This window comes from Mus caroli, chromosome 12 (genome assembly GCF_900094665.2).
Source record: "Mus caroli chromosome 12, CAROLI_EIJ_v1.1, whole genome shotgun sequence".
Classification (NCBI taxonomy): domain Eukaryota; kingdom Metazoa; phylum Chordata; class Mammalia; order Rodentia; family Muridae; genus Mus; species Mus caroli.
In genome coordinates, this window is record NC_034581.1 from 1782162 (window position 1) to 1798590 (window position 16429).

The 16429-nt window shown below is 41.2% G+C and overlaps 1 protein-coding gene across 3 annotated transcripts in view; it reads left to right on the forward strand.

The window, feature by feature from the left end:
• Positions 1 to 215: 215 nt before the first annotated feature.
• Atad2b (ATPase family AAA domain containing 2B) overlaps positions 216 to 16429 on the forward strand; it is a 132374-nt gene continuing 116160 nt past the window's right edge. For all 3 annotated transcript variants that reach the window (XM_021178882.2, XM_029484503.1, XM_029484502.1), the window contains exon 1: positions 216 to 769. In XM_021178882.2, coding sequence (XP_021034541.1) covers positions 557 to 769 — 213 coding nt within the window. In that variant the 5' untranslated portion in view covers positions 216 to 556. The remainder of the gene's footprint in view (positions 770 to 16429) is intronic.

Here is a 16429-nt window from a genome sequence, read left to right on the forward strand (position 1 = left end):
GGAAACCCATCCTGCGCCCTGGCCGGCTCTGCCCATCCCCCAGTCTAGACAGGGCAGCAAAAGCTGGCTGGCCACTGCGGGGTTCACAGCCCAGAGCGCCTCCCCGCAGGCCTCCCGCCGATGCTGACATCACATCGAGGCGGGGCCTGTGCAGAAGGAAGGGCTGCGCGTCCTTGCAGCGCCCCGCAGCGGCCGCGTCCAGAAGTGGCCTTGTCGGCCCTGCGGCGCCAGAGACCTGACGCACGGAGCTCGATAGAGAGAGAACGAGAGAGAAAGGGGCAGACATGGCGGCTCCGCTCGGCTCCCGCTGAGGACCGCTGAGCGGGCGCAGGGTCTGCGCGGCCGGCCTGCAGCCTCGCTTCCGCCTCCCGCTCCCTGCCTCCTCGGGCCGCCGCCGGCTTCTGCTCCGCTCTAGCCTGTCGGGCCTGCGTCCCCGAGAGGCAACGCGAGCCGGCCCGGCGAGGCTCCGCTGGCCCCTGCCCGCCGGCGGGCCGGCCTTCCTCGCCTCTCCCGGGAGCGGCGGGCGCGGCGTGGACCCGGTCCCCCTGGCTGGACCATGGTGAACACCCGGAAGAGCTCTCTGCGCCTTCTCGGGTCCAAGTCTCCTGGGCCCGGGCCTGGGCCCGGGGCCGGAGCCGGAGCGGAGCCGGGGGCGACCGGCGGCAGCAGCCATTTCATCTCCTCTCGGACCCGCTCCTCCAAGACGCGCGCGGCCAGCTGCCCGGCGGCCAAGGCCGGGGGAAGCGGCGGCGCCCTGGACGAGGCCCGGGTAAGAGCGGCGGCCCGCGGCCGAGGCTTGAAAGTGCTGGCCCGGCCGCCCGGGCTTTGTCTGGCCGGAGACCGTCTTGCGGGTGCGGTGGAGGGTGGCAGCCGCCGAAGGGCCGCGACTCCAGCACCTTTGCTGTGCCGGCCCGGTTCTTTTGTGTAAAGAACAGCACTTGAGTCCACGGGAGATGGCTCTTGGGGTTCTTTTCGGGGACATTAGAATGCTCTGCCATCCGTGTCCTTGCCCGGCTTCAGAAGGGAATTCTAGAGGAAGCAAGAATTTAAGGCTGCAGTGCCTGGCTTGGAAGGGGAGAAGAGAGAAGTGAAAGTTTTCTGCGGTGTCAAACCCCTCTTGAAAGTGTGTCAGCTCTTGCCGCTGTCTGAGTTTACTTAGTTTGGGGGTGGTTCAAGTTGGTAAGGAAGTGAGCAGAGCTCCAGTTGGCAGGCAGGCAGGGATGCTGAAAAAAGTTTGTAGCTGCACTGACACCAACTTTAAAAACAAAACCAACGCTTAACGCCTCTGTAGGCAAGGCAGATCAGACACGGTGCTGTAAGCTGTAGGGCGAGCCAGCCAGCTAACCAAGGTTCTTGTAGAGAGCAGAGGACTTTCAAGTTACAAAGGGAGTATGTAGAAAGAAACGTGACCATCGTGATTTCAAAGTGACATGGTTTCTACATTTCTGTTAAGGAAATGGTTTTCAAAAGTCAAACTAGCATTGTTGTGGTCCGTACAATTGCAGAAGCAAGAGTTGCTTTAGTTCTTTAGATAAGATCTGAGATCCTGAACGTTTATCACCTGTAGTGTAAAACATGAAGCTAGCACATCGAGAAGTTTGTGTTACTATGAAATTGGTTCTGAATTCAAGGAGTGGGTTAATTCTGTCTAGAAAGAGGTTAACTTTCTAACAGTAATTTGGCTGAACAGTGTTCTTTATTTAAAATATTCCTTTAAATTCACACAATTTTTGTAACTTAACATAAGGTTTTGTAGGGATATACAAAGTTGTGGTTTGTTTATATGTTTTCTCTGTGTTGACACTAATCAGAATGAATCTTAGTATATACAACAGAAATGCTATGTGTACGCTTAGTATATACAGCAATCATGCCATGAAATATATTTATTGTATCTTCTTTTGTGTGTGAGAAATCCGGAAAGTATTTTTGAGCTGTCTTAATTTAGTAGACTTTTAGGAGTGTATAGAGTTCTTTGGTTGAGCTAAGTATTCTGGAGTTTTTTTTTTTTTTTTTCCTCCAGAAACCATCCTAAGGTACAAATTTTTGGTGCTATCACATTCTTAAATAATTTTAAGGAACAGTGTGTCCTCTACACTTAAAGTGCAAATTAAATATTTAGCATTTAAGCATGTAATTGTATCATGCCATGAGTGCCTAGTCTTTAGAGCAGTGTCAAACTGAGGCAATTAGCTCATCTCTCACTGATCAGTTTGTGGTCCCATTTTTGAATTCAGGGATCTCATGCTGTCCTTACCCCCTGAGGAATAAGGTGAGGTAATTTGTCAGGCAGCTGTTATGGAGATGTTAAAAGGCAAAGAATCAATAGTCTAATGTAGAAGTGAACACTTGGTAGCTTTTAAATGCCCAGAAGAATGAAAGATACTGTTTTTCTAGAAGGATACTAATGAAACATTATCTTGAGAACTCTTCTTAAAGTGTTTTAAGAGATCATAAACAGTTGGCTTGGCTCTTTTTTTTTTTTTTTTTTTTTTTTTTTTTTAATTATTTATTCTCTGTGTAGCCCTGGCTGTCCTGGAACTCACTTTGTAGACTAGGCTGGCCTCGAACTCAAAAATCCCCCTTCCTCTGCCTCCCGAGTGTTGGGATTAAAGGCATGCGCCACTGCGCCGGGCCCTTCTAATGATTTTTAAATTATTTCATTCATTTTACTTATTTCTTCATTTCTCTCAGAAAATCATAGCACCAAAAGTTATTCCTAGAGTTTTGACTTTTTCTTTTTTTTTTTTTTTTTTTTTTTTTTTTTGGTTTTTCGAGACAGGGTTTCTCTGTGTAGCCCTGGCTGTCCTGGAACTCACTTTGTAGACCAAACCTGCCTCTGCCTCCCAAGTTCCGGGATTAAAGGCGTTGCCATCACCGCCCGGCTTGACTTTTTCTTAATTGTTGTCTATGTAGGGAAGTAGATGCATTCTGTGTGCATTGAAATGATTTTTTTTTTAGTATCTTTTATTTTTAGTTTTTTTTTAATTTTTAAATTTGTTTAGAGACAGGGTTTCTCTGTATAGCTGGTAAAAACTGTCTCAAAAAACAACCAATTGAGCCGGGCGTGGTGGCACACGCCTTTAATCCCAGCACTTGGGAGGCAGAGGCAGGCCTGGTCTACAAAGTGAGTTCCAGGACAGCCAGGGCTACACAGAGAAACCCTGTCTAAGAAAAACAACCAATCAACTCTGTCTAGGGGAAGCTGTGATTTGTATGTAAATAAGTAACCTAATTTAAAACAAAAAGGATAAACTGTAAAACTGTCACCACCCTGAAAACCGCAGGAACAGCCATCACTTCCATATTTTCCCTCCTCTCTTTAGTACTTCTATTGTTACCAATCTTATTTTTAGAAATGATACAATTATTTCCTTTTCACTTTGATACTGTGTATTCTTTTGTGTGTATGATACATTGTATTTCTTTTTAGGTGTGATGCAATATTTTTAGCTGTAGTCAATATGCTGTATAGTAGCTTTCCAGAATTATTTATCTGACATAATTGAAACTTTGTTGGCTTTGACTGCTGCCTCCCTATTCTTTATCCCTTTAGCTCTTGGCACTCATCCTTGTTCATTCTGCATATCTGAGTTTGCCTGTCTCCTGTTGTACATACAAATGAGATCATATAGTATCTTTTCATGTCTGGCTTAGTTCACTCAGCATAATGTGCTCCAAGTTTGCTATGTTGTAAATGAAAGAATTTCCTTCTTAAATGTTGTATAATATTTCAATGTATATGCTTTCTATATATACACACACACCATATTTTCATTTATCTGGTTTGTGGCATTAATATTTTTATGCCTTTTCTATTATGCATAATGTAGATATGGAAACGCAGTTACCTCTTTGAAATATTTTTTTGGTTTTCTTATTGTTTTTTATTTTTCAAGGCAGGATTTCTCTGTAGCCTGGCTGTCTTTGAACTCAGAGATCTGCCTGCATCAGTTTTTTGTGTGCTGGGATTAAAGGTGTGGGCCACCAGGCGGGGGACACCTCACTAGAGTCTTGATTTCAGTTCCTTTGGATAAATATACAGAAGTGACATTGCTGAATCATATGGTGGTTCCATTTTATTGTTTTGAGAATCTTCCACTGTTTTCCAGGGTTGCTATACCATTTTCTCTACCCACTGATAGTGAAATAAAATGGGCTTCCCTTTGGTTACATGCTCACCAATGCTTTACGGATATCTTCCTCCTTCCCTTCAACCCCTGACAGGGTTTCTCTGTAGTCCTGGCTGTCCTGGAACTTGCTGTGTAGACTAGGCTGGCCTCAAACTCAGAGATATGTGCCTCTGCCTCCCTAGTGCTAGGTTTAAAGGTGTACACTACCACACACTACTACTTGATAGATATTTTAAGAATATTTTTTTAGTCAAGGTGTAGTGGAGAATGCCTAAAGGCTAAGTAGCCAGAGGCAGGCAGATATCTATGAGTTTGAGGACAGCCTGGCTTACCTGGTCTATATAATGAGTTTCGGGACAGCTAGAGGTATGTAGTAAGACCTTGTCTCGAACCCCCATTTAGTTTTCTTTTTATTTGTATTTTTCTGAGTAATATTGTGCACATTTTCAATATGCCTGTTAGTCATTTGTATGCCTTCTTTTGAGAAACGTCTCTTTAGGGTTTTACTTGTTTGGACGGTGAGGAGTGAATCCAGAGTAAGCCAGTATTCTGTCACATCTTTTGATAGTTTCTTAGAATCTTTACTGGATGTTCCTCATTTTTTTATTATAGATAAATTATGATTTCTGACAGCCAGCTGGGCAGGTGGTAGGATTATCACTTGTTCTGAGAACTATTGGAGCCCAACTGTGTTTGTTTTGGAATGGAAATTGACGCTATTTAAGGGGCTACCTCAAAGTGCTAGAACGATTGGATATTTTTGTTTAGGAAATGAACATTATGTGCCCAGCCAATTTGAGTTTATGTCTTGATATTAGGTATTGGGTTTTACAGTAGGACTATTTTACAATTTTATGTTTCCTTCCTTGGGGAGAATTTTGGGCAAAATGCTTTACCTGGGAGGAAAGATGTAATGATTTTTGGATAAACTGTTATATGGGAGTACAAAACTGGTGGAGAAAGTGTATGTGGTGTATGTGTTAACTTGAAATGTAAGCTATAGCTGGCAATAGTAATATATGCCTGTAAATTTGGGCACTTGAGAGAGAGACTGAGGCAGAAGGATTACCAGGAGTATGGGGCCAGCCGAGGGTACAGAGTGAGTTTATAACCATTTGGAGCTGCTGCATAGTGAGAACCTGTCTTAGAAAACCAAGGGGTGTGTGTGCGTGTGCGCGCCAGTTTGATGCTAGTCTGGATCATAGAACCTGGCTCAAAAATAAACAAAACCAAGAAAAAGTATCGGATTCTGCTTATGCTGAGCATATACTCTGTTCTGAAACACCCTGCCACCCCAATCTAGATGCCTTTTTAAGGATCTTATATATAGTGTCAGGTTGTAGTTTGTATTGGTGTTTAAATAATTTGAGTGTATGCTGCTGTCAGATTCTAAGCTTATGGTGCTCGTGAGTTATGCATATGCTGGTAGTGTTTTTCTTATTGTTTTGTACTTATCTGGAGATAAGATATAGATTTTGCTTAAAGTCATTCTCTAACTGCACAAGATGGCTCATTCCTGTAATCCTAGCACTGTGGAGGTTGAGGGAAGAGGGTTGCTTGAGTTTGAGGCCAGCCTGGGCTAGCTATATAGTGAGTTCTAGGCCATCATGGGTCACAGACCAAAACCCTCCCAAAAAAGCAATACACAAATGAACAGACAAACACCAAACCAACAATAGAAAAAGCCCCTTTTAGGACAGGCAGTGGTGGTTGTTCGCTTTTAATCCCAGCACTTGGGAGGCAGAGGCAGACAGATCTCTGTGAGTTCGAAGCCAGCCTGGTCTACATAGGAAGTTCCAGGACAGCCAGAAGAAACCCTGTCTCCAAGGGGTGAGGGGGTAGGGTAGTGGGGAGGTTTCTTTTTAGGTCGTCTTTCTCTTTCAGAAGAGATCTTGCTATGTTGATTAGGTTGGCCTTGAACTTCTGCCATAGCCCTTTCAATAACTAACTATAGACCGTGTACCTAGTACCTTTAGACTGTAGGAAAATTGGCTGTAGGCATCATGAGGGCAGGCACTTTTATTTTCCTATTAATTCGTCCATTCAGGACCTACTCCAACATGTGACATAAACAAGATGCTCATTGTATCTGCTAATGGTTGAATGAACAGTAATTTGACGAGCTGGCCTATTTTGTGAAATGAAAATCCAGTGCTTTAAGAATAGAGGACAACGCCTGACACTTATACAGCAGAGGACTGCCTGGTCTGGCCTCAGTGAGAGAAGATTCACCTAACCCTGGAGAGACTTGAGGCCCCAGGGAGTGGAGAGTCCCAGTGGGGTCGGGGTGGGGATAGAGAAGGAATGGAATGAGGTACTGTCTGTGGTAGGGCAACCTGGAAGGCAATAATGTAAAAAAAGATGAAAGATAATTAAAAAACAAAACAAAAAAGAAAAAAAGAATAGAGGACAAGTGAAATTTAGCCCCTACATTAAGAACTATGAATGTATATGTGATAGGCATATGAGAAAACCGAGTGAGTTGCTTCTGACAAAATCACTGACATAGATAAGTTCAATTATAGTTCTGGATTCTACCTTCTGAATGTTTTGATGGAATTCTTTCATGTTCTCTGTTGTTGAGATCCAGTCTTCTGTGTTGCTTAGGCTGTCCTTGAATTTGTACTCTATCTCAGCTTCCCAGGGAGCTGGGATGCTAAGCGTACATTACCTTGACTGATGTATTCTGAAAGTTGAGGTCCCATTCACAGTATAGTCTGCGTGAGTTGCCCCTCCTGGAATTGTACAGTCTCGTTCTTGAATGTCATGACTATTGGAGTCTCCAGACTCCAGCAAGGTGCTTGGGATGAGGTAGGTAGTTATACCACAAAATCTACGCCTCTTAATTTTTAAAGCCTAGTGGGAGGGAGAAAAGTACATACTATAAAAATATAATTAACCCTTCTTTGAAATCTGGTGCCTTCTGTCTACATTTATTTGGATAATTTAGCAGCCTTTTTAGAGTTACCACTTGAACACTCAGCCTGTTCGTGCATGGGTTTTGGATGGGGCCAAAAGCATCTGGAAATTGTTTGCCTAATCACTGTGTCAGAATTTTATACTCGTCCTTATCTCTGTTTAGGTCTTTAAAGTCTTGAATAGCTCACTTATTGGCAAGTTTAGATTGAAGTGAGGAAATAAAGTAGCACTGGTGTAGGGAACCGACGGGGGCCTTTGGTTACAGACATTACTCTCCTGGGCTATCTAAGGCTTTTTGCATATTATAAGTGAGCTTAGTGTGACCTGGTTTTGCCTTAAGAGTATTTGAGAGGCAGTGAATGGAGTGATCTGGTACTTTTGGACTTTGGATTTTCAAGTTACTTTAAAAACCTGTCATCCCTCAGTTTTATTTTTCATAGAAATGTAATTTCAGAGAAATAGAAAAAATTAAAGTTCTTGTGTTATTTTTTTTTTTTTTTTGGTTTTTCAAGACAGGGTTTCTCTGTGTAGCCCTGGCTATCCTGGAACTCACTTTGTAGACCAGGCTGGCCTCGAACTCAGAAATCTGCCTGCCTCTGCCTCTCCAGTACTGGGATCAAAGGCGTGCGCCACCACGCCCGGCTTTGTGTAAATATTTTTATTTATTGCAAAAATCTTTAGTGCTAGCCAACTTTCTTTAAAGTACTTAAGATGGTTAATAAAATTGAATCACTTATTAAATATTTGGTCTTCAAAAAGATAAAGGAAAAATATAGTCCATAGCTAGTATATGGGCTGTTGACGTCTTTAGGGTAAAGATCAAGTCACTAAGACTGATGGCCTGAGTTTGACCACTGAAATCTGCATGATGGAGCGGGAGAACCAACTCCTCCATACACACAGCACACACATGCACACACAATAGACAAATGTAAAGAATCAAGTCTAGTTTAGAACTAATCTCTTTCCAGTTTTCACTCTTTAGATTTACTTACCTATTTGATTTTTGAGACAGTATCCTGCTGTGTTTAAGTCTCACTAGACTTGAACGGGGAAATCCTTTTGCTTTAAGTGGGATCATATTTGATTCTGGCTAAAGTTTTAGATTTTTAATATTTTAGTGTCTGAGCTTTATTTTTTTAAAAAAGATTTATTTATTATTATATCTAACTACACTGTAGCTGTCTTCAGACACTCCAGAAGAGGGCGACTGATCTATTATGGTTGTGAGCCACCATGTGGTTGCTGGGATTTGAACTCAGGACCTCTGGTTAAGAGCAGTCAGTGCTCTTAACTGCTGAGCCATCTCTCCAGCCCCGTGTCTGAGCTTTATGTACCTTTAGAAGAAAATTTGAGTAAAAAAGTCACAGGTTGAAAATGTAATAGAAATTGTAAAGTCATTTTTACAGAGTTCCACTATTTAGAATAATTAGTTTATAGATATCTACCTTGATAAATGATGATAATTCCTAAGTAATTTATATAAGAAGGTTTAAAAAAATGTTATTGTAATTATTGTTATTGTTATTCTAAAGAGTCTATACAGCCCTGGCTAGCCTGGATTTTACTATATGAACCAGCCTCCAGAGATCTACTTGTCTTTGCTTTCTGAGTGCTGGGAGAATGGTAGGCACCACTATCCCTGGCTTCTATTTTTGTTATTTTTATTTTTAGGTTAACATACAAAGTAGTAGGTTTCGTTAGGACTTTTTATTTAGGTTTTTGTTTTTTTAAATGGGGCTTCATATAGCCCATATGGGCTATAATCTTGCTATATTATATAGTTATTGGAGTGCCACATCTAATTCATATAGTGCTGAGCATCAAATCCAGTGCCTCATGCATGCTAGGCAAACATTCTACTAACTGAGCTACATCCCTCATTAAATATTTTCATGCATATATTTCATTATCTTTTGCTCTCGTTGGTAGTTAGCACATCTTTGTGGTTAATATTTCATTGGAAATCTGCTATATCAGCATTAGCACAGTTAAAAGTCATGAGGTATTTATCTTCTTAATAAAGCCTGGTCTTTCTAGGTTATGGAAAACCATGCTTACTAGGTGGGGTGACCATTATTTGCCTGCATTCAGTCCGTGCTTGTGCCAGAAGAAAGATCGGTGTCCTCAACACTCAGTTGAATATGAGATATGAACAGGTGCACATACATAACTTTATATGAGTAATATCTAGTTCTAGAGCTCATTTTAGTTTTTAACTCTTTATTTTCAGCCCCTGAGTGGTTGAGGATACATATAGTCAATGTCTGATTGCTGTCTGATTGATGCCTTTATGTACATACTGCATTTAACCATACACTTTCAAGTCCTGAGTGAGTACTTACAATGCTTCAATATTACTCCAATTAAAACCTTTATACAGTGCCTCTTGTAGATTTGGTATGGGAATAGTGTTGTGATAGATCTAGAAATAAGTAGAGAATGCCTGTACTAAAAATAATGGTTACTCCAGATTTTCTGTTTTGTCTCTGTGTCTCGGAGTAGTGTATAAAAGTTCTTATATTTCCACATTTCTACTGATATTTAGATATTTAACATTGTTTCTTTAATTACTGGCCTTGAGCAACTTATTATACCCATATTAATTTTATTTTGATTTTGTTTATAAAATGCCAGTTAAGTTTCCTCCAACCCCCTTTATTTTTTGTTGTTGAAGTCAGTATTTTTTTCTTTTTTTCCAAAGTTTTCCAGACTATTGATTTTGTGTGTGTGCACATACACACAGGTGTCTATGACCATAAGTATACATGAGTAGGTCAGAAGAGAACATTGTGTGTCCCTCTGTCACTCTCCACCTCTTTCCTTGAGATAAGGACTCTCACTGAACCTCGACTCCCTGTGTTCTGGTTAGGCTGGTGGTAGTGAACCTTCCACCACTGTGCTGGCATTACAGGTACATATGGATATGCTTTTTGATGGGAGTGTTAGGGCATTTAAATTCAGGCTTTCGTGCTTTTGCAGCAAGCAGTTTGATCCACTGAACTATTTGTCCAGCTCAGCTTTAAAGTTTTTTTTTTTTGTTTTTTTTTTTCCCCGAGACAGGGTTTCTCTGTATAGTCCTGGCTGTCCTGGAACTCACTTTGTAGACCAGGCTGGCTTCGAACTCAGAAATCCGCCTGCCTCTGCCTCCCAAGTGCTGGGATTAAAGGCGTGCTCCACCACCACCACCTGGCTAGCTTTAAAGTTTTTATTCCATGATGGGGGGTTACTATTTATTTTTGACCTTGCATACACATAGAGTTTAACTTTGTATTTCCCCCATCTGTTTTCTTTCTCCCACATGGAGTCTAGCTGTTTTGTCCAGGCTGGTCTTGAATTCCTGGGCTTAAGTGCTCTTTGTGTCTCTGAAGTAGCAGAGAATTTCTATGAATGTTTGCCTAGAAGTTTGTATGTGTGCTGTTTGTGTGCTTGGTGCCTATGAGGGCTGAGGGAGGGCATTGAATCCCTGGAACTGGAGTTACTTATGGTTGTGAGACTTTTATGTGGGTGCCGAGAAGTGATCCTGAGTTCTTTTAGAGAGCAACAAGTATTGAGCCATCTCTTTAACTCCCTCTATCCCCTCCTTTCACCCCCCACCTCCCAGGACAGGGTTTTTGTGTGTAGACTAGGCTGGCCTTGAACTCACAGAGATCTGCCTTTGAATAAAAAGTGGTGTGTCCATTTTAAGTAGAGCTGGGAGTTGGTTGCAAGCAGGGGGCTTTGTAGCTGTGAAGAGATCAGCTGTGAAGATACAGTCCCTGTTTGGCTTGGTGGGGGCATGGCCCAGGGTACAAGGTAGGTTGGGAAAGGTCAAGATTCACTGGATATTCGTGTAAGGAAACAGATGACCCCTTAGCCAGACAGAGATTTACCTCTTGAGCTCTGCTTGATGCAGTTACTGGGAAGGCTGGTAGCACCCATTTGGCTGTCCCTGAGCACTGTCCAGGGGAGTGACCACCATAGAAGTCCTGGGAACACTCAGCCAGGGCCGGTCATTTGCTGGAGCATACAGCTTCATCCAGCTCACAGTGGCCAGGCTGTCTTCATTAGCTTCTACATCCAAAAAGGTGTATCCCATAACTTTGTGAGCCTAGATGTCTGCTTTGTCTCCTGCCCTTTTTTTATGAGTCAGGGTCTTGCTAGGTAACGTTGGGTTGTTTTGGAATTTTGTGTAGAAGACGTTGACCTTGAACTGAAGGTGATCTTGTTGTTTCTGCATCCCTGTTGCAGGTATTACTCGTTTGTGCTACCATCTCTCTCTCTCTCTCTCTCTCTCTCTCTCTCTCTCTTTCAGGGCAAGTGAAATCTCTGGGTTAGAGTTGTTTTTATTTTAGTTAAAAGTGTGTGTGTGTGTGTGTGTGTGTGTGTGTGTAGGGCACATGTGCCACAGTGTGCAACTTTGTCGTCTGTCCTATCCTTTTATCTTTACTTGGGTCCTGCCAGGCTTCTGAGGCAAGCAGTTTTTCTGTTGAGACAGCTTTTTTGTTTTTTAAAAGACTTTATTTTATTTATATGAATATACCAGACACACCAGAAGAGGGCATCAGATCGCATTACAGATGGTTATGAGCCACCATGTGGTTGCTGGGAATTGAACTCAGGACCTCTGGAAGAACAGTCAGTGCTCTTAACCGATGAGCCATCTCTCCAGCCCCTGCTGAGACATCTTGCTTGATCTGTATTTTAATTTTTATAGATTTGTTCTACAAAGAGTCTAAATAAAACTACCCCCACTCTTCAGTAGTCTGAGCACTAAAGTTTTTATATACCTACGTGTTCGGTTTTAACTTTCTTGAACGGTAGGGACTGCTACATCCCTTATAATCTTTAGTATATCAAACAAGAATAGGTATGTAGTAAGTGGTGTGGCAGGTGTAAATTAGTGGAGATAAGAGCTGCCAAGTGTCTGCATTTAAGCCCATATGTTCTTACACTTGCAACAGTCTTTACAGTCCTGGATTCATAGTGGTAGTGTTCCAGGTCTGTGGTAGTTCCTCTACTCAGTCTCAGTTCTCAGTGTCTGTTTCTCCTGCCCGCTACTATTTAAGATCAAGCTTAGAACCTTGTGTCATGATACTCCTTTTTCATTTTCAGATTAAAAGCAAAAACTATCATCTACAGTATTCTGTCGGAAGAGGTGCATCTGAGTTATTGCAGATTGTTTCTGTTTTTCTGTACCTTCTGGCCACTTGTCACTTGCATATCTTTTTGTGTGCTTGGACATAATTTTATAATGATTGTTTAGAAACAATGTAAGTAAGCACTGCTTTTGGGATGTTTGGGGGACATTCAGGACATTTTCTATGCCTGACAACGGCTGTTTCAAGTAAATAAAGAGCAGCCCCAGTTTTGTTTTCTGCAATCACGGTAACTGCTACCTCTGTGCTTTTTTTTTTTTTTTTTTTTTATAACAAATAAAAGGGGGAAAAAAGGAGCAGCTGCATTTTTTGTTGAGCTTTGTAATGAGTCCTGGAATATGCTAGTTGTTCCCCACTCCCTTAAAAGGTAGACTAAAAGGTGGTCTTACTAAGGAAATTGGAAAAGACTGTTCATACCTATAGACTATTTGATCTAACTTTGTCTCTATTAATAATTATTTTGTCTCTTTTAATTATTCCTGGTTTTCCATTTTTCTGAGAATTTTTTGCTATTATAAATATTTATATCAGTGTTGTGACTCTATCAACCCAATGAATTGTATTGATTTCAAGTATGTCATTTTTACTCCTTAATGTCATCTGTACATACTAGGTTTTCAGTAAGTGTTTGCTAATTGAATTTATTTTTTTAGTCTAAGATATTTTCCTACTCATGGATTGTAATTACTCTGACAGATTGCTAAATGGCTGTGGGTAGATTGCATAATCTCTCTGAAATATCTTTGTCATGAAACCAGTAACACCTACCCTCAAAGGGTTAGGTTATAATTAGCTAGCAAAGTGCTTTGAAGATGAAAAAGCTAAGGTTGAGTATTATGACCAGCCTATTAAAGGTAAATTGTTAGTATCAGGTTTGTAGATAAAAGCTTTCCCAAACCTTGAGGCTAATTAAATGGTGTTAAAATAATTATTTTCTCCCTGTTTAGATCTGGTTATTTGTATTGCTTAAATCCTTGGATTCTTTTGTAAGGAGGAACCTTTTTGTAGTAGTGTTTATGCTGACGTCTGCTCTTTAGTATGTCCATGTCGAAACCCTCTCATGGAAAAAAAGTGAATATGTAGGTCTAGTGCGTAAGTTGGGGTGCTGCATCTCAGATGATACTTGATACCCTCAAACTTGCATATTGAGAATCAGTTGAAGGCCTTGTTAGATCCCTCCACCTCCAGAGATTCTAGTTGAGCAGGTTATAGTCCATGATGACTAACTAATGTAGGTAGGCTCCGATGCAGTTGGTATTTGGACAACAGTCTGAAAGAAGCTTTTGTTTTGTTTTGTTTCTCTGTGTAGCCCAGAAATTACTCTGTAGTCCAGGCTGGCCTCCAACTCAGAGATACTAAGGTTCTGAGTTAAGTTAACTAGCTAGTCCAAGACCACCTGGCTAATAACTTACAAAAGCAAAAAGAAAACCACCTAGGAGCTGGTAATGATAGTAACTATCTTTCATTAACCACTGCGGAGGCAGGAGCAGGCAGGTCTCTCTGAATTTGAGGCCAACCTGGTCTACAGAGTTAGTTCCAGGCCAACCAGTTACATGGTGAAATGTTACCTCCAAAACAAACAATAAAAACAAAAAAAAAACAAAAAGAGGGCTGGTGAGATGGCTCAGTGGGTAAGAGCACCCGACTGCTCTTCTGAAGGTAGGAAGTTCAAATCCCAGCAACCACATGGTGGCTCACAACCATCCGTAATGAGATCTGACTCCCTCTTCTGGAGTGTCTGAAGACAGCTACAGTGTACTTACATATAATAAAAATAAATAAATCTTTAAAAAAAATGTTTAAAAAACAAAAAGAAAGGGATACTGCCTGCCTCTGCCTCCTGAGTGCTGGGATTAAAGGCATATATTACCATGTCTAGCAAAACCTTTTTTTTTTGGGTAAAGAATCTTTATTTTCTTTTTTCTATTTTTATTTTTTATTCTTTCATACAATACATCCCTACCCTGCCACTTCCCCTGCTTCTCTGCCTCCAGGGTGTTGGGACTAAAGGTATATGTCATCATGGCCTAGAACTTCTTAATTGTGGAACTAGAAGGGCTACTAAAAACTTACTTATTGATATTTAGAAAATCATGTGGACAGATTATGTAAAAATTTACCTTTTTTGTTATGTTTAATTCCTTAGAACATAGTACTTGTCTTCAGAATTTTGTTTGGAACAGTTCAGTACTTGCAGATAAAGAACTTGGTCAAATAAGCTTGTGAAATTATGATATATAAATTATTAGGAAGATACAGTAGTTTAGGTTAGAGCCTTTTCAGGAAGATTTAATGTAAAAAAGAGTCTTAAATGATGAGTGATAGGATTTGATTAGAAGGAATAATGCTGGCAGGGTGAGTCCCAGCACTTGGGAGGCAGAGGCAGAGGCAGGCAGATCTCTGAATTTGAGGTCAGCCTAGTCTACAGAGTGAGTTCCAGAACAGCAAGAGCTACACAGTGAGACCCCCTATCAAAGAAAAAGAAGGAATATTGCTGACTTATGCTGTCTAAGTTGATACAGTAGCTTATAGGTATTACAGCATACCTGAGCTCAGAAGATAAGGGTTTCTTCTCAGTAATTACTTTAGACTATGCCACATCATAGCTCCTCCCTCTCATAGAGACGAAGCACTCATACCTCCCAGCCTGTGCTGCCTGTGCTGCCTGTGCTGTTGGCCTTCCGACTACAGTGTTAGGGTGGGTGTTGGTGAGGATTCTCTAGACACCATAAGTACAATAGGATGCACTTTCTGAGATCGAACACAGAACATTATTGAAGAAAGGGCAAAATTTTAGGTCCCTCCTTCCCTCCCCCCCCTTCTTTCTTGTCCTTTTTTTTTTTTTTTCTGTTTTGTTTTTATTGTTTGTTTTGGAGGTAACATTTCACCATGTAACTGGTTGGCCTGTAGACCAGGTTGGCCTCAAATTCAGAGAGCCCTGCCTGCTCCTGCCTCCGCAGTGGTGAATGAAAGATAGTTACTATCATTACCAGCACCTAGGTGGTTTTCTTTTTGCTTTTGTAACTTATTAGCCAGGTGGTCTTGGACTAGCTAGTTAACTTAACTCAGAACCTTAGTATTTACTCTGTTAAAGGACAGTGTTAGAGAAAGCAAGAGCCTACTGTACAGTTTAAAGAACATTCTCTTTCTCTCTCTCTCTCTTGAGACAGGGTCTCACTTTGTAGCCTAGACTAGCCTTGCATTTGTGATTTTCTTGCTGTAGCCCAAGTGCTAGGATTTCAGGCATGTGTTATTATTTTGGGGTCCTACGATTGAGTTTGTAATTGCTTTTCTTTTTGTGTAGTCACTTTGCAACAGATGGAGATGACTACAGAAAACCACAACTGATTGATGCACAGAGTGGGGAGCTCAGTCCAGAAAGCTTGGTGTATAAAACACTTCTACACTTAGGGTTCAGGGAATGGGCAGTGGGTACGTTGTAAGTCAGAGGATCAGGGGGGTGGCTGTAAAATTGTGTCTTCTAGTAATGCTAGAAGGTACACCCATCAAGTCTCACCAGCATGATTGCCTAAAATGAGTTGAGCCCTGTAGGCAGCTGAGGGGAGATGGGAGCAGGAAAGGTGCTCTGCCCCAGGGAAGTCCATTGCCAAGTGTCTGCCCTATAAACACACATACAAGTAAAATAAGGACTGAGTGGGTTATATTTAGGAATAACAGTTAGTGAAAAAAGGGGCCAAAAATTTGAAGGAAAGTAGGGAGGGATATATGGGAGAGAGAAAGGGAAAAAAAAATGTTGAAAACTAAAGTAAAAAATTTTAAAAGAAAAAAAAAGTTCATGTCATCCAGGGAGGGTGGCACATACCTTGAATCCCAGCAGCTGGATGACAAAGGCAGGCAGATCTATGAGTTTGAAGCCAGCTTCCTCTATTTAGTTCTAGGAGAAATTTTTCTATTAAATAGATGTCTTTCGAATATACACGGACACAGTTCATTGTATATTTACTAGTAACCTTTTCTTTTTGGTGGTTCTTCATGGACATTAAGCACTCTCATTGAGCTACAGTCTCAGCTCTTAATAACTACATTCTCACCAGTGTAATACAGATAACTTGCTTTGGGAAAATAGAAAAATACGCATTTAGGAGTTGGATAATTTTAATGCATTTTCTTTTTTCTTTTTTTTTATAGCTGCTCATAATTTTCTTTTTTTTTTAATTAGGTATTTTCCTCAATTACATTTCCAATGCTATCCAAAAAGTCCCCAATACACTCCCCCCC